General features: G+C 27.8%; 1 protein-coding gene across 3 annotated transcripts in view; it reads left to right on the top strand.

Moving 5' to 3' along the window:
- LOC101238067 (uncharacterized) overlaps nucleotides 1-27,096 on the top strand; it is a 174,156-nt gene that overhangs the window by 135,338 nt on the left and 11,722 nt on the right. For all 3 annotated transcript variants that reach the window (XM_065813576.1, XM_065813577.1, XM_065813578.1), the window contains 7 exons: nucleotides 815-1,108; nucleotides 3,172-3,468; nucleotides 5,590-5,895; nucleotides 6,166-6,635; nucleotides 17,783-17,880; nucleotides 24,268-24,424; nucleotides 24,661-24,727. In XM_065813576.1, the coding sequence (XP_065669648.1) occupies nucleotides 815-1,108; nucleotides 3,172-3,468; nucleotides 5,590-5,895; nucleotides 6,166-6,635; nucleotides 17,783-17,880; nucleotides 24,268-24,424; nucleotides 24,661-24,727 (1,689 nt within the window). The remainder of the gene's footprint in view (nucleotides 1-814; nucleotides 1,109-3,171; nucleotides 3,469-5,589; nucleotides 5,896-6,165; nucleotides 6,636-17,782; nucleotides 17,881-24,267; nucleotides 24,425-24,660; nucleotides 24,728-27,096) is intronic.

Genomic DNA, 27,096 nt, shown 5'->3' with positions numbered 1-27,096 from the left:
GGAAAAAATGGTGTACCTAAAACAACTACAAATATGCAAAATTTTAAACCAAAGTTGAAAATTGTTTCTATTCACCCCGTTTTACAGTATTATCAAAAATATATATTGATTTTTTCTTGTTAAAAATAGAGGTTTTTGTCAGTGTTTGATATTAATTTGTTTTTAAATAAATATAAAGTTTATATTTTATGGGCAAAATTAAAAACGACCTACCAATGATATACACACATACATAAATAAATATATATATATATATATGTATATATATATATATATATATATATATATATATATATATATATATATATATATATATATATATATATATATATATATATATATATATATATATATATGTATATATATATGTATGTATATATGTATGTATATATGTATGTATATTTATGTATGTATATAAATATATATGTATATATACGTGTATATATATATATATATATATATATATATATATATATATATATATATATATATATATATATATATATACATGTATATATATATATATATATATATATATGTATACATATATATATATATATATATATATATATATATATATATATATATATATATATATATATATATATAAATGTATATATATATATATATATATATAAATGTATTTATATATATATATATATATATATATATATATTCATTTATATATATATATATATACATATATATATATGTGTATATATATATACATACATATATATATATATATATATATATATATATATATATATATATATATATATATATATATATATATATATTTTCACTGATTTAGTACCTTGTCCACCACCATATAATATCAATGTATCATTGTTTGATAAATTTAATGTTTGGATATCATGGTCACGAGACAGATGTAACAACACAGAAGTTTGGTTATATATTTATTTCAAAGATATAACAAATCCAAACTCGATTTGGGAATGGAAAGGCATACCTTCAGAAGATCAAAGTGTAATCTTGTTGAATCTTGCTCCCTTTCACACTTACAAGGCATATATGTTAACTGCATCATCTTATGGTAATGGCTTGCCAAGTAGTGTATTTAGAATGCAGACTTTAGGAGCAAGTAAATAGATTTTTTTATCATTGTTTGATTTTAAACTCGGCAAAAAAAATTGAAAACTTACCATAAAACATAGAAATGAGGTTGGCAGTTTTTTACCGAATTCAAACACTCTTAGGGCAGCAGTTAGGTTGGCCGACCCTTATTCCAAGGGCTGATATATATATATATATATATATATATATATATATATATATATATATTTTCTTATTTTGGAATAAGTACAATTGGCTTTATTACTACTAAATTAAATGCTGAAGGATTTAGAAGTTTTCTGGGTAATCATTGGAATGATAATTCCAATGATTACCCAAAAAATCACAAAAATTTTCCAGCAGTTTTTGATGAGATGATAAATTTGCACTGTACTGTATTTGTGTTGTGCAGACCTAAACAGTACTATATGTCAACATAGTCTGCTAAAAAAACTGTATCTTCTTTTTAGTTTAAATTTGTTCTAATTGCATTTAAGTTTTAATTGAGAAACTTTATTTCTCTATTTCAATATACTAGTAAACTAAGTTTATATTTAGATTGATTTTTTATATTTATATTTAGTTTTTTTTTGTATTTATTTTTTAACTTGTGTGTTCAAGTAAGCCAATATTAGCAAAAACTGAATCTAATGTCAGAAAAAAGTTCATTTAGTTTTGAAAAAATAGTTTTTTTAAAATATTTCCTGTCATGTGTCACCTTATCATAGCTTTAAATTTATGCAAAGTTGTTTTAATAAGAATTTACAAATTTGGTTTATTGGTAATGCTCCAACAGCAATATAAGTATGTTATTGTATTATATAATAAACGCCATTATATGTATAGTATACTTGAAATTTTAAATATTATTATAACTAAAAAGTATAAATTTAATAAATTTAATAATAAAATATTTAATGTCCTTGTGTAAGACTTCATGTTGCTTGTGTAAGACTTCATGATTCCTTGTGTAAGACTTCATTGTTTCAAAGTTGTAATTATTTAAATTGAGATATTTAGATTAATTTAAAAATTTATCTAAATATCTCAATCTAAATAAAGGAGAGGAGAATAGTTAAAATTATTCTCCTCTCTTCAGATCCTGCTGGAAACTGACAGTAAAGCTCAAGTTAGCTTAATGTTACTAATTTATTGCAGCTCTGTTCTTTAGAAACATTGAACAATCTTTTTGTAAAATACAGTACCATGTGGTATATGTATATATATATATATATATATATATATATATACAGCATGGAAAATAATAGCTGGTCAATAGTCAGTTACTCAAACTAATTACCATTGCTATATTGACCTCCCAAAAATAAATTTTTGCCGGTCATGTTTGACCGGTTGAAAAAAAGCAGAATTTTTGAAAAACAAGGTTGTACAAACAATCACGATGTAATTTGGAAAATGCATATACTAAAATTTCATGAGAGTCATTTAAATTTTAAAAAACTTAAATTTTTTTTATTTTTAGTTTCTTTAACTCATTTTATTTATTTTCTTGTAAATTTTTTTCTGCAAATAAATAAATGATTTAGAGATGAAATTAAATTTTTCTATAATAGAATGTAACATGTAATTTTTTATAGTAGTGTTTCATGTAACAGTTGTCTTCTTAGAATTAAGTATCAGTTTCAAATAGATCTGCGCACGAGAGTTAATAAATTTATTATAGTTACTTGCAAATTTAAATTTAAAAATTGGATTGGCTAATTTAAAATTATTATTTTAAAAAGAATACAAGTTTGTTAATTTTCAAGAATTAAGTTATTTTTGTGTGTTTACATTTCAGTCATGAGAAAACTATTACTAAGATGAAAATTTAAACAAAGAGAAAAATAAAATATTTGGCCAAACAAAAACAATTGATCATTGATTCCATGTGTTAGTCAGTCGAGTTGACAACTCGCCTTTGATTTCTAATTTTCCACACTGTGTATGTGTGTGTATATATATATATATATATATATATATATATATATATATATATATATATATATATATATATTATATATATATATATATATTATATATATATTCTTGTAATTTTTTTCTTTTGTTTATTACAAAAAAATTTTAAAGGTCCTGAAAGACCTCCTGCAAATGCTACAACAAGATCATTGAGTTCAACTAAGATATATGTTGAATGGACAGATACTTTGGAACAATATAGGAATGGTAAAATACTTGGCTATAAAATTAGATATAAAGTTTATTGGTCAAATGATCCATTAAAAGAGGTGGATGCGCAATATGGTTATAATGCATTCATTTTAAAAGCATTAAAACCTTTTACTCTTTATTACGTGGATGTTTATGGTTATAACTTATTTGGTGCTGGTCCGTCAATTTACTCTATGTGTAAAACTTTAGAAGATGGTAAGCTATAGCTTTTTGTCCTTTTTTTGTCTTGTAATATTCGATTTTTTACAATAAGTAAAAATAGTATTCTACTATGTAAAACATTGTAAAAATTTGGCATAATAAATTTAGTCTATTGCAAGCAGTTTTTTCTTTTTTAATATTATTGCATAAATTTTAAAAACAACAATAAAATGACATTAAACTTATTTTAGACAATGTAATCAGGTATTACAGATAAAAGCAGTGTTTCCAAAAAGCAAATGACAAAAAAACTTTATTAAAAAATGTAATTCATATATTGCAAAAGCATTTTTTTATTATAATATTTTTTTGTTGCATGAAGTTAAAACTTGATTTCTTAAATTTAATTGCATTACTGAAATTCATTTCTAGTCTGAAAATTGGAAATTCATGATTTTTAAGCTAATATAAAATATTAATGATTTGCCAACTTACCTAAGTATGCCTGTAAAAGTTTTATTTATATATAGTTATGTTTATGTTGTTTAACATAGTGCACAAATGTATATATTTTATTCCCCTTACACAGGTTGTTAGGGTATATTGATTTTTAGAATTTTTTTTTGTTTCCAAGCTCTTATTTCCACTATTTTTTGTAGTCCATTCTCATTTGAGACCAGCATAAATACACAACAGTAAAGTTTGTACCATACCTATTAAAAACTCCACCTGTAAAGATTTAACACTAAATAATCTTGGAACTGCCCCCCTGATATATTTTAAATCAAAAAAATTCTTTTTATTTGATTCTTTTTTGTGTTAAAATCAAAAGCAGTTTTTTTTTTAATTTTGCTATGTTTTGATCTGACTTAAAAATATCTTTTCTAGGAAGAGTTAAACTTGATATGGACTGCCCTACCAACTTGTTCTGCAAAATTCCCTATATTTTCCTGTTATTTTCTTTTGTAGCTTTTGAAGATAATCCCCTTAGAAATTTTTGTTAATTTTTACATTGTGGATATCAAATTGTTTAGATTAAAAATCTCAGCAAAGTTATTGATAATTATTTTGAATTCTGGTCAAATCATTTTGAAAGCTGTATCATTTACCAATTTAAAAGCCATCTGTTGACTAGATGCACTGAATATATCATAAACAGTTATATATGGCATCATTCATTCAGACTTGTTATTCATTTAAAATTATACTTTTGTATACAATGGTGCTGCATCCATACTCTAAGATAATACTCATATAATTGTTACATGTAAGTTAATAATGATAAATTATACATGATTTAAATATATAAAGGTATATAAGATATCACACTAATCATGCGTTGAGTGGGTGATTATGTAGCAATCACTCACGCAATGAATGGTTGTGTTAGCATGCATATTTTGCATTTGTAAGTAATTGTCTATATAATTATCTATATAATAATTATGAGTGGTTGAATCTTTTTGGCCATAAATGTATAAATTCACTTCCCCAAGGCCCAGTGGGTTCACTATAGTGAAGAAGGCTACTCTTTTTTTCAATTATTGTGCCACCTTAACCCAAAAATACAAACCTTGAATAATAATAGTTGCATTAAAGAACAAGTTGAGTGAGTACTTTCAAGGATATGGTGGGTTTAAACTCCTTCTCTTTCACTTAAAAAGCCAACATTCTACCACTGTTGCATTAAATTAACTAAGGCTACTACATGGTAATGCAATAGGTTTATTTTCACAAAGGACTAAAACCATACTTTGATATTTGAAAAAAATAAATTTCAATAGGTTTTATTCAGGCAGTATAAGTGGATGTGTATGCTTTAAGTACCCAATATGGTGAAATGATGATTATAAAAAAAGATTTTTGCATGCTTTCAAGCATATTGTAAATATTAAATCATCATATACCACATATTATGCTTACTAAAGACATGATTTTTTACTTGACAACTAGATTTAATCTATTCTAGACAGGTTACTTTCAAATAGTTGAACTATTTTTTATTATTTTTGAGTTGTATTCTCAGTAGGAGATAACAGAAATAGTTACATAGCTGCTACCGAAGTGGTTATTATAAATAGACAACTAGTTGAATTAGTTGACTACTTTATTAAAAGTATTGGTAACAGTTTTAGAAAAGTAAATTGCTGAAAAAAATTAATCTTTTGTTTTTAGCACCATCTGTTCCAGTTCCTAATATTCAGATAATAGACATGCAATCTTCTGATTGGTGGTCAATTTCATGGGATCCAATTCCAGTTGAGAATACTAATGGAGTTTTGCTTGGGTATCGTCTTATTTATTACATGAATTATAGATCTGGACAGGAAATCACTGGAGAAAAACTAAAATACACAATAGAGTTTGATCCCTTTACACATTATTATAAGCAAACAAATCTTTTAAACTATGCTATATATAATTTTAGTATTGTTGGTTTTACTACTGCTGGTAGCAGTCCTGCCCAGGAATTTCAAGCTAGTGAGTTTTTATCAATTCTATTTCTGTTTCAAATTGTTTTTTTTTTATGATTTAAGCATTTTATTATTTATATATTTTATTATTAATGAGTAATAAATCATTACTAATTGAACTCATGAAAAATGAAAAATAACATAATAAAAATACTATAGTATGAATATAAGTTGTTTTTTTCTAATTTTTAATTAGATTTTATTCTAATGGTTTTTAAACTGTTAATTTTGAATGTTGCTTTAAAATCCTAATCAAAAAGTTGTTGCCTAATTATAGGAACATGCAAATGCAAAGAAGTTTTATTTGCTAACTCTTTTATCAAGGATCCATTTGTATTGTTTGATGGGAAAAAAGTTACTGGCAATTTCGTGAATTTTCTTCAAGACATGGTTGTTCAGTCATGTGGTACTTGTAATGGCTACTCAAGTAAACTCTCTAAACTTTACTTTGATAGAACAAAGTTTGGAGGTAATCCTGTTAAAAATTCAGAGTTTGATTTAAAGTTATCCATTAGCAATGATATTGATATAAGTTTTCCAATATATGGAAGAAATGGTTATGAAGTTGCAACAAACACCTCCTTTATGCTTTTAATACAATCACCAGGAATTGCAGCTGTACAACGTGATGAACATAATGCTGATGTTATGCTTGCAAAAATGATTTCAAAAGTTCTAAATGTGTGGTCATTTTTGTTGATCAGTTATGTGCTTGGTTTACTATTTGGCATATTTTTTTGGTTTACTGTAAGATAATTTATTTTCCGCACTTTTTTTTATAAATAGGAAGTTAGAGTAACTAAAAATTACCTGCGAAAAAAAATTCTTTAGAGGTGTAATTTTTGTGTAGTATTTTAGTGTAGTATTAGTTTCTATAGTTTTTTAAATGGTATTTATATCATAAGAAATTTAAATGATTTTTAAATGTATTTTTTTGATACAAATGGGTAATTGTTTCAAAAATTGTTTTGTCCTTTGTTTCAAATATTTCTCGCATACATTTTTAAGAACATTATTACAGGCTTGAGCTATTTTTAGAATAAATCAGGATCAGTTTTATTCTAAATTAAATTTTTTTTTTTGATCCTAAATATATTTTAACCATTTGATATATATATATATATATCTAACGGTCAATATATATATATATATATATATATATATATATATATATATATATATATATATATATATATATATATATATATATATACATATATATATATATATATATATATATATATATATATATATATATATATATATATATAAATATGTAATATATAATTGCTCTGTTCTTTTAAGAACATTGAGCACTCTATTGTGCAGAATACATTTCAAAGTTGTTTAAATATATATATATATATATTATATATATATATATATATATATATATATATATATATATATATATATATATACATTACACATATATATATATATATAAATATATATATATATGTCAAATATATATATATATATATATATATATATATATATATATATATATATATATATATATATATATCTATATAGACCCACACACAAATAGTCAAATATATATATGTATATGTATATTAGGGTGGGTCATTATATATAGGAAAAAAATAAAAGCTATTTGATCATATTCTAATAGTGATATTATGTTGTCTTAAGTCTAAACAAATAAAAATTATCTATAAGTAAATAGTTCAAAAAATATCTTTAGTCCACACATGTGAATCAAAGTTTGGGGAATTTTCGAAAAAACAATATTTGGTTAAATTAATATAAACATTAATATACTGTAAAATAAAATCTAACTGATTATGTTTTGACCACAAAATCGCATATTCTTCCGTCACTATTTTCACAAAGCATTCAACTGCTTGCGTATGACATGGTAGCTTTAAGTAAATTAAGTTTAAGCCGCCCTGAGACTCAATAACCTCGAGCTCCCTTACTGTTTTGTGTTCATCACACAACATCGACAGAAGCAAATTTTCAGGGTGGTCAAAATAAGCATTAGGCTAAATTACAGGATCTAATATTAGTTTAAGCTGTGCTGGCAGATATCAAAAACATTTAACTAATTTCCAAAAGTTCTTAGACCCATCATTGCAAGTTGAATTTGTTTTTATTTTAAACCATACTGGAGCATATACTTTAACACAATATTCAGCTAATAGTATTAATTCATTTGATGTAGAAATATATAATCGTAATATTCTTTTTGGTTTTGTTAACCATCGGGCATGGGACATCTTACCCAGGGAACTTTTACTCAAATCATCAAAGCATTTGCCACTTATAACTGCCATTGTTACTTCATATAAGTATTTTTGATCTGTACTCAGATCTTCAAATTTGACTTCTGGAAGTTCGGTTTGTATTTTTTCATAGTTTATTATTAATAATTTTTCATAATTTTCTGATGATTTACCAATAGGATCAGCATGTGAGAATGGGCCAGTGGTAACACCGCCTAATTTGATAAATAGATTGATAAAAAAATGTTTGCCCTAAGTAAAGTTTATTTTTATTTGATTCATCATATAAACAATTTTTTTAAAATTAAAAGCAAATCATATGTTAACTGAGGTACAAGGTGTCTTTTAATTTGGGATACTGTGCCGAAACCAAATGAAGTATCTATAGGGTGGAGGGATGTGCAAAAAGCATTCAATAAAGTAATTATTGGATGTTGAAGGGGGGGGGGTTGATTAACTTCAAAAGCGCACGCTCTTATTTTAAAGAAATTTCTTCATTTATACATATTCTAAATTTATATATATTCTAAATTAAAACTTTTTTACTGAAAAAAAAGCAAGGATTTTTATATAGCATACATATTTTTTAGGGGAAGGAAGGATTTAAAAGTATGCATGGAAACAAGGGAAAGGGGGGCCAAATTTTCAAAGTTAGGACTATTTACTTTATGGATGACCCTTAAGTTAGTGACTGAGGCCCACATCTCACCTCCAGCAGTTTCTCTATTTTAGCTGACTTGGCTTAACAATCTTTGCATTATGTTATCTTTGTTTTATATGTGGACATCCCTCAGTGGCTGTTCATTTCTGCAAACACTTTTTATCATGTCCAGAGTCAAATTCCATTTGGTTGGAATGTCTTAAATTAGCAACTCCTTCTTTTGTCTAAGTTCAATTTTTTTTTGTTCTAATTCTGCAGTACTTGCTGGGCTGTGTTTAAAATGGTCCATCACCTTTCAGCATTTGGCCAGGGTATTATCAAACATGCTGTTGTGCATAGATACTGTGACAGAACACTGGAGACTGAGTGTGATGCAAGGAGCGCAATCAAAAGGCAGATGCCTTGCACTATCTGTGCTAAGTGTGCTAACTTTATTTGAAATGTTCCACTGCTGTGCAATGCGAATAAAATGATTTGCACATGTTTCAGCAAAATGTTTTTCTTGTGTCTTCATTACTGTCAGAGTATGTGAATGCAGTTCCCACTGTTCATTAATGTAGTGCACAGTAACTCTGAGGTAAATATGGTTACTCAGCAATGCCCAGTAGTCTCTGCTGAGGGAAACATGTTGTGCATGTTGTAACACTGTTGCCTTTATAGTCCTCTCCTTTTCATAAAATTCATGCATTTTTCTTGCGAAAGTGCATCTAAAGTATGTTATTAAGGTCATTGCAATCTTAATAACATTCTTCAGACCGACATCTACAATACTAATTGGCCTGCAGTTTGTATAACACATGTTAATATACAAGGTGACAAATGCCATTGCAATGGCATTTGTTATCTTGTCTTTCTCTTGTTTCTCTATAATTTTCCCACGTGCTGCATCCAATGTAGCCTTCCTCCACTGTTTGTTTGGGTGGGTGACTTCTTGGCATCAAGGGTGTGCATTGCATTTAAGTGATACTTTGGACTCGAAGTTATTACTTAAAGACTTAAAAAAGAAGTTTATAGAGCAAGATAACAATTGACGACTTTTTTTCCTCGAACTTCAGGTTTTTGGAAGAGAATTCCAAAAAACTGAAGTTTGAGGGAAAAAACTGGATAAATAAGGATTTTTAGAGCACTTAGGAACAGTCACAGTAAAAAAATGAGACTTCATAGAATGACAAGTAACACAAGAATGAATTTAGTAGGTGACACAAGAGACGCAAGCTTTTTAGAGATGTGCCCATTGTAGTATTTATAGAAAAGAGAAAGAGAAGCAACATCACAACAATGTGATAATGGTTGGAGGTTGGCTGCAAGAGCGGGTCCAACTATGTTTACAATGCACCTTTTTTTTTAAAAAAACATCTTCGCTTCCAACAAGGCTGCAAGCAACCACTAATTAGAGTTAAAAGTTACTGGAAAAGAAAAGATGAAGATTGTATCGCAAGTTAATGGTTGACAAATGACTTAGCGGATTGTAAATTATATAAATCAGGAAAAAAAGATAAAGGAAGCGAATCCCAAAGAACTGATGTTGAAGGAAAAAAACTTGAGGAATAAGAGTTTTGGGAGCACTTAGGAACAGACACAGAAAAAAAAAAGAGACTTAGTTGAATGACGAGTAACACGAGAATGAATTTTAATAGATGGCACAAGAAATGCTAGCTCTTTATAGCAGTGCCCATTACAGTATTTGTAGAAAAGAGAAAGAGAAGCCACATTACGACAATGTGATAATGGTTGGAGGTTGGCTGCAAAAGCAGGTCCAACTATGCTTACAAAGCGTTTTTGCACCTTGTCTAAAAGAGAAAGCACATCATTTGAAGATCTGCCATATGGAATACATCAGATATGGCAACAGTATTCCATACAAGGCTGGATTTGAGATTTATAGAGATAGAGAATAGAATCTGGAGTAAGAAAGTGTCAAGCTCGATAAAGAAATGCAACCTTATCAGATACTAATTTTGCAACAGATTTGATGTATGGTTTCCAAGAAAGATCAGAAGTAGAGAATGGTTTCCAAGAAAGAAGTTAATCCTAGAAGATGAAGGGTAGATGACTCATCAAGTACATTACTGTTCATAAATATAAGAAGATCTAAATTATTGCAATAACAATTGGCTGAAAAAAATTGAGTTTTATCTGAATTGAAGTTCACCAGCCACTGTGAGCCCCATGCTGTAGCAGAAGTGAGATCCTTTTCAAACTCAAATGCCCCCTCCAAGCAATCAGAGAGTGTTGGCTTCTTATCATGACAAGTATAAATGGTAGTATCATCAGCGAACAATGCTACCTTAGATGTGAGAATATCTGGAAGATCGTTTGAACCTTGAGGAGCCCCTGAAGTTACAGAATAAGAAGAAGAGTGCTGTCCATCGAGGATAACTTTTATACTACGATTGAAAAGGAAGGATTCAATAATCTTAAAGATGTTGCCAGATACACCTTTAGAAGAAAGCTTATGGAGAAGACCAGCATGCTAAACTTTATCAAAAGCTTTTGAAATGTCAAGAGCGATGGCCTTAACCTCTCCACCTTTATCTAATGCACGATAAAACCTATCAGTTATTACTGTTAGCAAATCAGCTATAGAACGAGAAGATCAAAATCCATATTGATGATCAGAAAGTAAGTTATTAGATTCAAGATGAGAGACTAAGTGGTTGTTAATTAAAGATTCAAAAACCTTGCTTATGATATGAAAGAGACTAATGGGATGGTAATTAGACGAATCAGATTGCTCTCCAGAATTTTTGAAAATAGGGATAATAGATGCTGCTTTCCAGCAGGCTGGAAAACAAGACTCTGATAAGGACTTGTTGAATAGTTTTGAAAGTATAGACGACAGCTCCAGAGAACACTTCTGCAAGACTATAACAGGTATGTTGTCCAGGCCACAAGCTGTAGAAGAGTCCAAGCAGGAAATCATTTTAGATACAGAAGCTAGAGTGATATGAATGTCAAGCAATGGATTAACCTGTTTGATGGCTATATCAGGTAGAACACAACTTGTGGAATCAAGAGATAATATTGATGAAAACTTCTCAGCAAACAATTCAGCTTTGTCTTTAGGAGAGGTGACAAAGTCTGAACCATACAAGAGAGTTGGAATTACAGATTTGCCTATATTATTGATACTATTAAAGATTCTCCAGAATTCACAAGAGCCTAATTTTTGAAAATGAAGCCTGAAAATAGCGGGCTTATGCGTTAGACAGAACCTTTTTACAATGGTTTCTAGCAGTAATAAACAGATGTCTGTTTTCTGGAGAATTGTTTTGCTGATAGATATGAAAGTAATGGTTTCGATTGGCAATTGCAGCAGCACAATGCGAGGAAAACCATGGAGAAGAGTGAGGCTTGACCTGGAATTGTCAATTGGGAGTAAAAGATTCCATGCCAGTCTGAATCCACGAAGTTATGTAAGAAGCACATTTGTCAACAGGAAGACAAAAGATTTTTATGCAAAGGCCATCACGAAGAAAATCACTTAAAGAGTCCCAGTCAGCTTTAACATAGTTGTAAGAGGTACAATGATAGGGGGATTCAGATGATGAAGAAGAATGAGATGATAGTTTAGAGAGTCTTGAGATGAAGTAGAGCAAAATAGAACAAAGAGAAAGGCAATATATGTTGAAAAAAAAAGGCGATATTTGTCAGCAGGAAGATGGAAGATTTCACAAAAAGAGTCCCAGTGAGCTCTAAGGTAGTTGTAAGAGGTGCAATGATAAGGGGATTCTGATAATGAAGAAGAATGAAATGATAGTTTAGAGAGTCTTGAGATGAAGGAGAGCGATATAGAACAAAGAGAAAGGCGATAAAGTGAAGTGGTGCTAAATGAAAGCACATAATAGAATAGTCTGTGGATTCAAACCTAGTTTCCCAACAAATGGGTGAATTCTTACAAATGTAAATGTCCAGGCCAAGCATGTGACTATTGGAGTCTTTACAAATTAAAGGAAGATAATCACAAGATGAGACAGCCGAACTCAAATTAGTCTCACAAAGAGCAAGTAGGTCTGGTAAACTTTGCAAGAGATAAGACTCAACAGAAGAAAAGTTACTTCAAAGACCACGAATATTAGTGAATAATAGGTTTAGAGAACTTGGTAATGATGATGGTTTTTTGTGTTTATAGTTTTTGGTACTTTATTCATTTTTAAATTTGTTAAAGAACTTGTCTCAAATCATAGATAGTACTCAGTACACTGTTTAATAGAATGAGTTGCACAGTCATAAAAACAGAAACACAAGCAAAACCCATGGGTTGAGTCAAGAAGATCCAGCATTCAACATCCTTTATTGGAAACAATGTATTAAAAATACATCTGCGCCAGATAAAGAAGGGGTGCGAGGCTGGTCAACAGATAGAGTCTGTTTACCCCTTAAACTTTGTCTAAAAAAGAAAGGGCATCATTAGAAGACCCTAGATAGTGCAAGAGTATTCCATACGTGGACGAATTTGAGATTTATAGAATGTGGCGAGCACAATTAAAAGATGCAACTATAGCAGATACTAATTTTGCACTGAATTTGATATACGGTTTCCAAAAAAGATCGGAAGTAAGAGTTAATCCTTAAAGATGAAGGGTTGATGATTCATTGAGCATATTACCGTTCATAAATATAGGAAGATCTAGGTTATTGCAATAACAGTTAAAAAAATTTTTATCTGAGTTAAAGTTTACCAGCCAGTGTGAGCCCCATGCTGTAGCAGAAGTGAGATCGTCTTTAAGCTCAAATTCCCCCTCCAAGCAATCAGAGAGTGTTGGTTTCATATCATGATAAGAATAAATGGTAGTATCATCAGTGAACAATCCCACCTTAGATGTGAGAATATCTGGAAGATCGTTAATGTAAATTAAAAAGAGTATTAGGCCAAGGATATAAACTTGAGGAACCCCTGAAGTGACAGGATATGAAGAAGAGTGCTGTCCATCGATGACAGCTTTTATACTTCGATTATTAAGGAAGGGTTCAATCATCTTAAAGATGTTCAATAATGTTAAAGATGTTAAAGATTTGGAATTGTTGAGAAGGAATAAAAAATTCCATTCTGGACTGAATTCAGAAGTTATGTAAGAAGCATATTTGTCTCATATTTGTCTTCTCGATATCGATGGTTCTCGATATCGATGGTTCTCGATATCGATGGTTCTCGATATCGATGGTTCTCGATATCGATGGTTCTCGATATCGATGGTTCTCGATATCGATGGTTCTCGATATCGATGGTTCTCGATATCGATGGTTCTCGATATCGATGGTTCTCGATATCGATGGTTCTCGATATCGATGGTTCTCGATATCGATGGTTCTCGATATCGATGGTTCTCGATATCGATGGTTCTCGATATCAATGTGGAGAACATGCTAATTAAAAACCTTTAAACTTTTTTTTAAATTTAATACAAGTTTTTCATTGAATCTTTTCAAATTAAGAAATGCGTCAGTGTACAGAAAGCAAACTAAAATCAAATCATAATGCCTTACAGAACTGTTATTGAAGATTGGTGTTTAAATCCTCCAGCTTTCAAAAAATGATTCAGATGAAGTAACTTTAATTTGGTGTAAAACTTGCCAAGAATATTAATAACTTTTGAAAAGTTGTCACAATAAAAATAAAGGCTGCGCTAAATTAGCAACAGAAACATTTGTACACGGAACATCAGTTATAAAAAGCATAACTTTTTAGACTATGTTTTATATTCTCATATGCAGCTTTGTAAACTTTAACATTTATTTACATAAATTTACAAGTTTATACTGTGCCACAATTTCAAAAAATGTTTTTTTTATTAAAAAATGGAAAATAACAACTGTTGGAGAAATAAACTCTTACTCCCAGTAGAGTTTAGGGCTGCAGGATAAAAACTGTAAATGGGTGTAAACTGTCTACTCATTTTTTTAAACAAAGTGCCATTAACAAAATTTTCTTCTAAAGCACATAAACTGAATTTGTATTTCTAAACAATGTTCTTTCTATTCAATCAAAAAACCAATTTCTAATCAATTTAAAAAACCAATAAAAGTAATAACTAAACTATGATTTTTTTGAAAAAATAATTCTAGTAGCACGTTATAAAATCCATAGAAAATAATTGTTTTTTCAAATTAAACAATGAGATCATATATTATATAAACAAGTTTAAACATGAATGTATTTAATTAATTTAAATTCTCATAGAGCTGTAGGTGGAAGCCGCTTTTTTAAGCTTCAATTTGTAGTTTGTTAGTCTCTGTGATGGCATAGCGCTTCAATGTTTTTGTTAAATTTTTATGTACAGCCTCAGATGTTGCTCTGAAAAAAGTACAAGAGGTTTCTGATTTCTATTAAGAAAATTTACAAGGTGGTATTTAATAATATGGAACTTCCAACCAAGTGATAATGTTTTGTCAAACACATCTTTACAATAGTATTCTAAATATCTTTATGTATGATTGTTACCTGTTCTTTTGCAGGGTTTTAATGCAGGGATATAACTGAATTTGTGTTTAGCAGCATAATTTCATCCAATAATTTGAGAACTTTACCAAAGTTGGGTCCATTTAATCTGCCACCATTATACCCATGCTACATTACCGTATTTTTGTCAAAAAAGGATTTCAGGCCCTCGTTGACAAAAAGAATGTCAACAATTTTTGTTACAACATGTTCATAAATGAGAAAGGATGATATCAAGAATAAATTTTTTGGGATCTTCCTTAAGCAGACATGGCTTAATAACATTATTGAATAGTTTCATAGTCTTATGATGCTATCCTGCATCTTGGTACCAATAGTCATCTGAACTTAAGTAGGCAAAAGTTCTCTAGTTATCAGATAAGCTAATTGTGACTCTATAATAAATTATTTTGTTATCCTGAGATTTAATCTTTTAATAGATACTTGTAAAATTGAATAAAATTAGGCAAAATCTCTTACTGATATGCCAAAAAGTATGTTTAAGAGCTTTAGGACAAAAAATTTGAGCTGAATTAGATTAATTAATTATATAAGCATTTTAAGAACATGGTGTTTCTCCTTGACATTACATGCTAAAGCCAGAATTATTAACTTGTTTACTCCTGAGTCTTTCGCATTTCTACTTTGCTCCTCTAACTTTGTTTCATCAAAATATTGATTGTTACCTCAAAATTAATCTTAATTGAATAATAATTCTAATTTTTACTTGCATAATTTAAAGTAGGTTAAGTTTATAAACCTTCAGTGAACCTTTTTTATTATAAATTTTTTGTATGAAAATTTTATAAATAAACTAATATACTGTCATTTAAATTACATTATAAAATATTTAAAAACCTAGACGACCAAGATCTTTTTGTAAATCTCTAAGAATATCATGAGCAACATTTTCAGGCAGATCATGATTTTTCTTGATATTAAATATTATATCAGTAGAGACTACTTTGGTTGTTTGGAGGTTTTAGTACTGCAGGTAGCAGTGATTCTCATAAATTTAGAATAGAATATTGCAGAAAGTCATTATAAATAAATAAAAATCTACCAGTGGATAATTGTATCAAGTTTTCAGGCTTTACTAGAAACTTTAGAACAGTTGAGATTATTTGCTCTGACGTATTTTTATTCTTGGAAAGAATAAGATTCTTAGCATTTTGAACAGCTGATGTTCTGGTGTTTGCGTGCCTAATGCCCTTTCCAACTAGTTGAAAACAATCTGTGCAGAATGAGTTTAACTTTTCAATGCAGAAATTTTCATTTAACTTAATAATATCATCTTTTAAATTCAAAATCTTGTGGCTGATATCTTGTCTGATACCTTACAACAAATTGGACATAAGCATTGATCGTCAGTTGAAGTAACCCTTCCAATCTTTATAAGTAACTCTCTTCCACTTTTCCAAACCTTTTCAATTATTTTCATAGGTTTTCCTTACTTTGAACAAGATTATTTGTATTTTTAGTAAAATACTTTAGAAAAAATTTAATAAATTAATAAAATATTTGTAAAACATAATAACCTTTTGGCATAGAGAGTATTATAGCAAAGGCAACAAAGTATCTATATCCATTATTCGTGTCTTTAAATAGCGAGTAGTTTAAAGACACAAATAATCAAGCACCAAAGAATGAATAAAAACTCACACATTTATAAACATATTCATTCAAATGAAAGCTGTTTTAATAGTTTTAATCATGCTAATTTTTCAATTTTGGATCCGGCCTCCAACAAATTTATATTAAAACTCAAAGAAAGCATGTACATAGAGTGGGAAAAACCCACTATTAATAAACAAATGAACCATATAAAAATGACAATTCCAATCTAGTTCCTTTTAACATTACCGGTTCTTTTATCTTTTTAAAACATTTGTTACATTATTTAATTGCATTTTTATTGTATTTTAAGGTCTCTATTAATTTAACTTAATTTTACTAATTTGATTTAAGCATTTTAATATATTTTAATTGACGATGGCTATAGTCGAAACATGTATTTATAAAATAAATGATTTTAATAAAAATTAAAAAAATTGTCTTATTTATAAGAATATTTAATCATTTTGTGCTGAAGAGAAACTTTGGAAATCTATATATATATATATATATATATATATATATATATATATATATATATATATATATATATATTATATATATATATACATATATATATATATATATATAAGTATAAGTTAAAAAGTGTTTATAGTTATCAAAGTTTTGTCTTTGTCCAAATATGTAAGACATATTACACCCAATAATGTATAAAATCTGAATGGAAAAAAGTAAGAAGTGGAGTTCCGCAAGGATCCATTTTAGGCTCCTTACTTTTTGTGATATATATCAATGACCTACCAGACATCATTTCCAACTATATAAAACTTATACATATAAATATATATATATATATATATATATATTTATATATATATATATATATATATATATATATATATATATATATATATATATATATATATATATATATATATATACTTAAACTTGTTAACAACTTTTTTTTTAGGATCAATTTATTAATCCAGAACAATTTATAATTGGAAACGCTTTGAAAGGAATTTTAAGTGGCTTTTGGTTTGCGTTTATTACTATGACAACAATAGGGTAAGCTTCTGTATTTAATTATTTTGTTTAATAACTAATATTTGTTTTAATTTTTAATGCATATATATATATATATATATATATATATATATATATATATATATATATATATATATATATATATATATATATATATATATATATATATATATATATATATATATATATATATATATATATATATATATATATATATATATATATATATATATATATATATATATATATATATATATATATATATATATATATATATACACTTAATATATTTATTTAAGTTGCTAAAAAAGTGCATCTTTTCACAACAAAAATAGCAAACAATAGATAATGGTTTTATTTTTAAGTGTTTACAAAATATTTTTAGCAAATTTTTTAAAAAGTTTTTAGTTAGCAATAATGTTTCAGTTTTAACTTTGATTTGCAAAAAGTTTAACTTTTATGAAAAATGGATTTAGTTTAAGATTGCTTGATTTATTGTATTGCAAAGAATATACTCAACAATCATCTATCAGTTGTTATTGTTTTTTTGTTGTTTTTTGTTGTAAATAAATTTAACTCTTTTCATGCACCAGAGGCAGCCAATTCAGTTAAAGAGGCATTTGTCACATTTTTTTTAAAATTTGTAACTCTATCTATAAACCCTAAACTCTGAAGCATTTGGTGGTATTAAATCTTGAACCTCTTATTGTGAGCTAAGTGTTTTCCCACTAATCTACTACTACATACCCTACAGCTAGTTCTGTCCAAAAAGTAAAGCCAAAATAAAATGACATATAAGAAATGATGTCCAACAATCTTTTTTATCATTGTTAGAGGTTTTCCACATTGTTGCATTAAACAAACACTTTGACAGAGTATGCTTGATGACATATGACATATGAGCTTGATGACAAAAGACAATGTTATAGCTGAAAGAGTAGCTTCTGGTGATTTTAAATAAAGCCTTGTTACCTCATGGAACTGTTAGACTAAATCAAGAAAAAGAAAAACTTCTTGCAGTTCCAGGTAATGTAATTTTTAAACACACTGTTTTTTGGACTTGAAAGTTCATAAAGACATAAAAAGACTTAATTATAGTAAGTATTTAGTTTAGCAAGGAACAAAAACTCTAAACTTTAAAATATTTTTTATCAGTGCTTTCCAAACCTAGGGAGTTATTTTTAGTTGCAGCATTCTAAAATGCTTAAAATCTCCTTGAAATTCAACTGTGGTGTAAGAAAGCTGGCTTCAATTTTAAATCAAGTGGTGTTATATTGTGGAAAAAAACATTGTATGTCAAGTTTAATTCTCAGAAAGCACCTTTCCAATTTGTTTTTCACTTCAGACATTTGTAATAACCAAAAGTAACATTTCAGTAACAAAAACAAAAACAAAAATAGTTACAAAGACTTAGATGTACTAAGAACAATTGTGATAAAACCACTTTCTTACAGTTGAAATGGATGGTGGTATTGGGTTCCTGGATATCTCACAGAATTTTTAACAAGACTCATAGCCAGAAGATGTTTGTAATCTCAAAAAGCTTTTCTAAAAATTGATAATTGATAAGGACCTGTTTAATGATAATTAACCAATTTATTTAACCAACAATTTAAGATTTTTGTTTTTGACGTTAAACTTGTCATGTGACATTTTGCAAATATTTTGTGTTATCTAAAATCTCATTCTTGTTCTTACCCATGCAATTGGTGTATGGTGCTTACCCATGGTGTATGGTGGAGTCCGATGATCTCTACCATAGTAACAAATTAAAAATCTTCAAGTAAATTCAAAGTGATCACATAGCTTTTGAGGCTGCAGGAACCAACACCAGGAGAGCAAGAGACTTCCAAAATGTTGTCTGTAAACCCATTATCAAGTTGTCAGGTTATACTCTGATTTTAGATTTTGTTTCATATACAGATCAAGTTATCATCTAGAATATCTAAAGAAATGGATAAAGTGCATTATTGACTTAAATAGATTTTAAGACTTTTAATTTTTGTATGAGAATATCTATTTTTGCAATTTAGAGTTTATAAATAAAGTATTTCTTAGAGAATTATAAAGTCTAGTGTTATTTAGATATTAGTGAAATGTATGAAATTATAGGGGAGACTTTAGAAACAGGGAAAGAACTTAAGAAATGTCCATTAACATTACAACAATGTTTTCTATGGTCGATGTGTTGGTAGACATATGCTCTTAGCTTTAAAAAAGTTGGTTGACAGTTTCCCGCAAAAAAAAAAAAGATTTTAGTGTGAAAAATTTGATTTCAAGTGAATCATTTAAATTTTAGTTATGAAGCCTAAGTTTGAGTCGGTGCAATTTTTCTTTTAGAATAAATGGTTACCTGAGGACATTTGGGAACTTAAACACCTATAAACGAATTTATAACAATTCCCGTGATTTTTTCAATATGCTGCATTGGGGGAGACTTCCAACACCATCCAAAATCTCCTCCAATGCTATTGTAATGGTTGCTACATAACAATTACTTAAGCTCAAGTAATAAAGTTTTGTAATCTTCTATTTGCACAATCATTAACTAAGGGTAGGGAGTGTACATACATTGACAATCTATTAATTTAAAAAAAAATCTTTTTTTTTAGTTTCTAAATTTTTGGTCTTATATATTAACTTTTTTTAAATAACACCAATGTTGGCATTTTATAGATGAGCATTTTATAGATGAGCATGCAATGGTATATATAATTTTATATATATATATATATATATATATATATATATATATATATATATATATATATATATATATATATATATAATATATAATATACCATTGTTATGTAAGCACTAATTTTTAATTTATGTGGTGATTCAGTCTGATTAGCTCAGACCGTTGTCATATGTAAAATAAAATGCAATGACAATATCACAAAAAATGTAAAAAATCATGATATTCACCTACTAATTGAACTCTGCCTAAGCCAAAGCTACTTTTTGTATAAAAACACAATTAGGATTACATCTAATTCTGGCCCTATTGGATTATTACTTATGGTCGTTGTTGCAGTGGCATTTTTGCAACATTTAGAAACAAAATCTTTGTTTTATTAGAAAATTTGATTCACTAGAAAAACATGACAAATTTTTGGAATTGGTAAATCAAAAAGATCCCACAATTCAATACACATCTGAAATAGAAAACGAAAGGAAGGAGTTAAACTTTTTAGATATAACAGTAATAAATACAAATAATTTCCACTATAATTTTAAAATCCATTGAAAATCCACAATTATAAATATACAAATAAAACCGAATTCAAACACTAATCCTGCATTAACTTTAAGATGAAATACAATTTATAATAAATATGTTTGTCAAAAATGGCCATAAAAGATCAGAGTTAGAGCTTATAGCAAAAAATTTCTCTCAAAATTAAAAACAATCCTGTTGATTTAGTTGCAGATAAAATAGAAAATGGTTACATAACAATAAAACTTCCACGGATTCCAAGACTAGGATCAAAATTAAGGAAAAAGCTCAAGAGATATGGCGTTAAAGTTATATTTACAACACCGCCAACTTTAAAAACAATTTTATGTAATAAAAAATCCAAATTATTACCAAATAACAACCTGGGTGTGTATAAGTTTATGTGTTCATGCGGTGGCATTTATATTGGAGAAACAAAAAAGAAAATTATACAAAGAAGTATTGAGCATCAGGTAAACAGCATGAAAGGCAATTGGCATGCTTCCGAAGCCACAGAACACTGGAGGGGCTGCCATAGTATATTTAGTTACATGCACCCCAAAAAAAATTGCACTTAATTCTAACTACCATAAAAGGAAAATAAGAGAATCCCTTAAGATTATTGAGCCCAAACAAGATACTTCCCATCGCTTTTGAATAAGGACAATGATGTTGAAATTGCGTCAAATAGCTGGAGACCTCTTTTTAAAAAAATCATTGAAATCTCAAAATAATTTTCACCTTATGTCAGTTCATCTTTATAATGTCTTCTTAACAGTTTTTTACATTCATTTTTTGTGATTTGTTATTGTATTTTATTTTACATCTGACAATGGTTTGAGCTAATCAGACTGAAATAAATAATTTAAATATAAATAAATTAAAAATTAGCACTTAGCTGTCTTTTATGTTTTATATATTAAATACCATTATAGGGTCATTCCATGCCAAATGGACCAAAATTTTAGGATTTCAACATGGACCCCCTCAGATTTTGATGAAACTTAGTGGGTTTGTTACTATCCATGAGAAAGGCAATTCCTGAAAATTTCAGCATAAAATTTTCTATGGTTCATGAGATATGGTTATTTGAAATTTCTAATTTTTCCAAAAATAAAAACTTCAGTAGCAAAAACATGATTTGTTCACACTTTGAAGCTCTATATTTTATAAAAAAAAATTCAGAAAACCCTTTAGTTTTTTTATTGTATACAACTCTAGACTTACTTTAAAAAAACTTTGACATTGAATTCTTGAATATCACATTTTTTCCATAATGGCTACCTAAAAAACCGAAAAAATTGTTTGCAAGTTTAAAAAGTTGATTTTTGATGCGTCAATATACAAAACCTGCAGTTTAAGAAGTGAAAAGAAATATTTTTTTAGTTTCTATATATGGTAGGCTTCTAAATTTTCAGAAATTTACTGATAAGATACAATTCAGTAAAAAATTATAGACCTCTAAAAATGGCTGCGGCTAAAACTTAGGAAAATGTGTCTCCATTTCAAATCACCGGTAACCTAGGATCAACACTGGTTTTAAAAAGATTTTTTTTTTTTCTAATTCAATAGACTTTATATCAGTGATTTCAGTAAAAAAAATAGTGGGTAATCCTGGGGAAGTTACAAAATCAGAACAATGAAAATTACCCAAAATACATTAAAAACAATAAAAATAAAGTTATTGTTGTACTTTAGTTTGTATTATATATTGTAATACAAAGTATTTATGAATTTAAAAGTATTTCATATCAGTACCAGAAATAAGTCTTTAATTAAGCCTAAATTAAACTCAATTTTTAAATAGCCCTAGCTCTTTCCTGTCCCCCCCCCCCCCTCCTACTCTGATTATTTACTTTTTAATATTCACATTTTTTCCCAGAACTCAGAAAAAAATTGTAATTGAACACTTCTCCTTACATGGTGTGTCTGGTTTTATGTCTGATGTATGAAGTGCCTTTATGCCCAAACACACCACTAAACATACGCATACAAAAACTGAAATTTAGTTTTTAATGTTTTTATATAAAACTTATTAGGAGCCAATTAGGTAAAACTGAAATGAAAGACTTTTAGTCTAATTTACCTAAGATTTAATATCATGACTATAAATTTTATGATATTTTTTCAATATATTCATTATTCCGCCCTTCCTCATTAATTTGACTTATTTGATTATCATTTTTAAATTTAGATTACAACTTATACCAAGTTATAAGATTACAACTTATACCAAGTTATAAGAATTATTTGACTTGTCAACATAATGCAATGTTGATTATGTAATAAATAATATCATTATGTAATAAACAATCAATATAAACATTGAATCTTTTAAATGATTTTTGCTAAAAAACTTAGACCAATGTGGTGTATTCCTATTGGAGGTTCATCAGGTCTTCAAGTATGTGTTTGTGAGTACCACCAAAATGCAAAACTTTTAGCATTACAAATACCAGATATTATAAAGCATTACAAATACCAGATAGACTATAAAGATCTCTTCACACTAGTTTTATGTGACTTAACAAATCGAGACTGCATGCTGCACAGTTGCAATAACTGCCCAGATACCAACACACTAAAAGAGTATCTTACTGCTTTGTTTGATAGACATAGCATGGAAAATATCACCTTTAATCAGTGGCAAAAAGCCAACAAATTACATGATATAGTTCCAGTCACTCTCCTATGTATGATTTTATTGAAAAAGCTTTTCAACAAATAGACCAATTAAGAGACCACCCTTATATAGCCATCATGTTTTTGCTACTGAAGTTTTTATTTTTGGAAAAATCAGAAATTTCAAATAACCATATCTCATGAACCATAAAAAATTTTATGCTGAAATTTTCAGGAATTGCCTTTCTCATGGATAGTAACAAACCCACTAAGTTTCATCAAAATCTGAGGGGGTCCATGTTGGACCTTGGTCCAGTTGGCATGGAATGACCCTATATTGATATTTATAAATAAGTATATTTGTATATATTTTTATAAATAATAATTTTTGACAATGTAATATTATAAAATGACGATGGTGGAATAATATTAATTTGAAATTTATTTTTACATTTTTGAATTACAAAGTTTTAACTACAAAATTTTTCTCTTTTAATTATCTATTTTTATTGTTTTTATTATTTGTTTAATTCTTCAATAATTTTTAAATTTTTATTTATTCTAAGGTATGGAGATCTTACTCCTCGATCTTTTTTTGCAAAATTAGTTTCAATAATTTGGTTTATCATTGGATTAAGTCTTAACTGTATTACTATTGGATTCATAGTTACTAACATTACTACTGTTACTTTGCCAGCTGATTTTATTATGTATGATACAAAGGTAATTATCTAAAATCTTTTTTCGTTTGATTTTTCCATTTCTTCGATTTTGCTTAGAAAATTTTAATTAAAAAGGGTGAAGGTAGGATTCATCTTACATAGATATTACCTAGTATAAAATATTTTTAGTTATATTTATATATCTAAAAATGTTTAATATTTTTAGATGTATATATAGATATATTTAAAATGTTTGTTTTTTTAATTTTTAATTCTGGAAAATTGATCTTTATGCAGGCTGCTGCTTTACAAAACTCATTTGAGTATAAAACTGCAGTTCAAAGAAATGCAAGATTACATAATGGTAGCTTTTTTAGTTGTTTGTTGTTGTTATTGTGTTTCATTGTTGTCATGTCTATTTATACATATGTGTATAGGTGTATATATGTATAGGTATATATGTATAGGTCTTATGTTAAACATTTCAATAAGAAAATCATTTAATAATTTGTATGTAATTTCTTAGGATATAAGAAATATAAGTTTTTAAATATTTTATATGATTAATATAGGATATGAGAAATATAAATGTATGTAATTTCTTACATATGGTAGATAGATACAGGGCTGATTATATATATATATATATATATATATATATATATATATATATATATATATATATATATATATATATATATATATATATATATATACATATATATATATATATATATATAAATATATATATATATATAGATATATATAGATATATATAGATATATATAGATATATATAGATATATATATATATATATATATATATATATAGATATATATTTATATATATATATATATATATATTTATATATATATATATATATATATATATATATATACTATATATATATATATATATATATATATATATATATATATATATATATATATATTGATGCTATAACTGAGTGGACAAGAATATGGCATATGAGGCTAAACATCTATAACTGCAAAGTTCTCCACATCAGTCACCTGAATAAAAAGCATACTTATACAATCCTTGATGTTGATAAATTGACTCAACTTAATTTAGAATCGACCTCATCTGAACTTGATTTAGGAATCATAGTTAGCAACAACCTCAAACTAAACGCCCAGGTATACTCTGCTATCTCTAAGGCCAACAAGGTGCTAGACATGCTTAAAAGGAAAATTTATACATAACATACGTTTTTCCTTACCTTGAATTCTCTGCCTCAAGTTGGAACCCACTTACAATTAAAAATATAAATATCTTAGAGAGAGTCCAGAGACACGCCACTAAGATAGCTCATAGTATAAAGCATCTACCTTATGAAATTTAGATCTGAAATGAAGTTTAGATCTGACCAAGCTCAAACAAAGACGTCATCGTGGAGATTGAGTACAATAAAAAAAAGATTTAATTTCAATAAAATAATTACATGGACGGATTTGATCTTACCTGCAAAACAGCAGCCCAATACCTTAGCCAATTGGTCTAAACGTTATTTTATTATTTAAAAAATTACCTGTTATATTAAGAATTGAGTAGTGGACTAATGTAGGTAAAACTCTATTTTTAGGACCACAATAGCTACAACACCAATAATTTTAGGACAAATATAGTTATAAAGAAAAACATACTGAAAATATACAATAGTTTAACAGTAAAATGTAAGAATACAGATTTATTTAAATTTTATATATCAGTAGTTTTCGCTACATGTTGCAATAATATTTGTATAAAATAATAAACCATAATGGCAATAATAAAAGATAAAAGTTCATAGATAGATAAATAATGCACCCTAACAATTCGATGAACAAATAACTAATTAAGTGATATTCTAGATGGTTAATACCCACAGATGTGACAATGTGTATTGGTTTGTTCTGTATTGTCATTTGGTATGATCTCATATGTTTTAGTCCACTTTCAAATCGGATAAATAGAAATCTAAACACATCAACTTCTTGTGTTTATGAGCTATCACATCAGAGTCAGATGTAAGAACTAGAAATCTCAATTGATTGATAAAATTGATTGAATGCCTGTATTAGTCACCATTGATCACAATTCTTTACTCTTAGCGAAAAGAGATAGAACTATGCTTTTTTTGGCATAATAGTCAGTGAGCACTGATCTGATGAGCACTGTGGAGTGTTTCAAGCCCTACAACCACATCCAGCTAGACCATCTAATGTCTACTGTCATAGTGGAGTACATTAGAAGAAGTTATGGTTCACCAGTCACAACGAATATAATAATTTTGTTTCTACAACACTATGATCGCAGAGAGTCTGGTTAGGTAGATATGAGGTGATCTTAAGAACAGATATTAAATATAGATTTGTCTAGTAAGATTCAAAAAAGATAGATATAAAGTAGAGTTGTGAGGCTTTTTCTATGTATAAATCTATGTCTAACCAACGTCTGGTGTGAGGAGTGAGTATATATATATATATATGGGAATAATACAATAATATGGGCAGTGCCAGTTGTATATCAAAGAGCCCACAATAGATTATCTGACAATCTCTGACAGTAACTTTTGCCAACTCACCAAGGATTGTCTCGGAGCAGGATCAATCCTGTATAAGTTTCTTTTAATGAACTGTTAGCCAATGTAGCCATACCTTAGAGAATCCACAATGGATAAAACACCTTAACATAGTTAAAACTCTGATCTATTGCTTAAAGGTAAACTGCTTA

Source organism: Hydra vulgaris, chromosome 12 (assembly GCF_038396675.1).
Source record: "Hydra vulgaris chromosome 12, alternate assembly HydraT2T_AEP".
Classification (NCBI taxonomy): Eukaryota; Metazoa; Cnidaria; class Hydrozoa; order Anthoathecata; family Hydridae; genus Hydra; species Hydra vulgaris.
The sequence above is the reverse complement of the archived record's forward strand: the minus strand, read 5'-3'. Positions and strand labels throughout refer to the sequence as shown.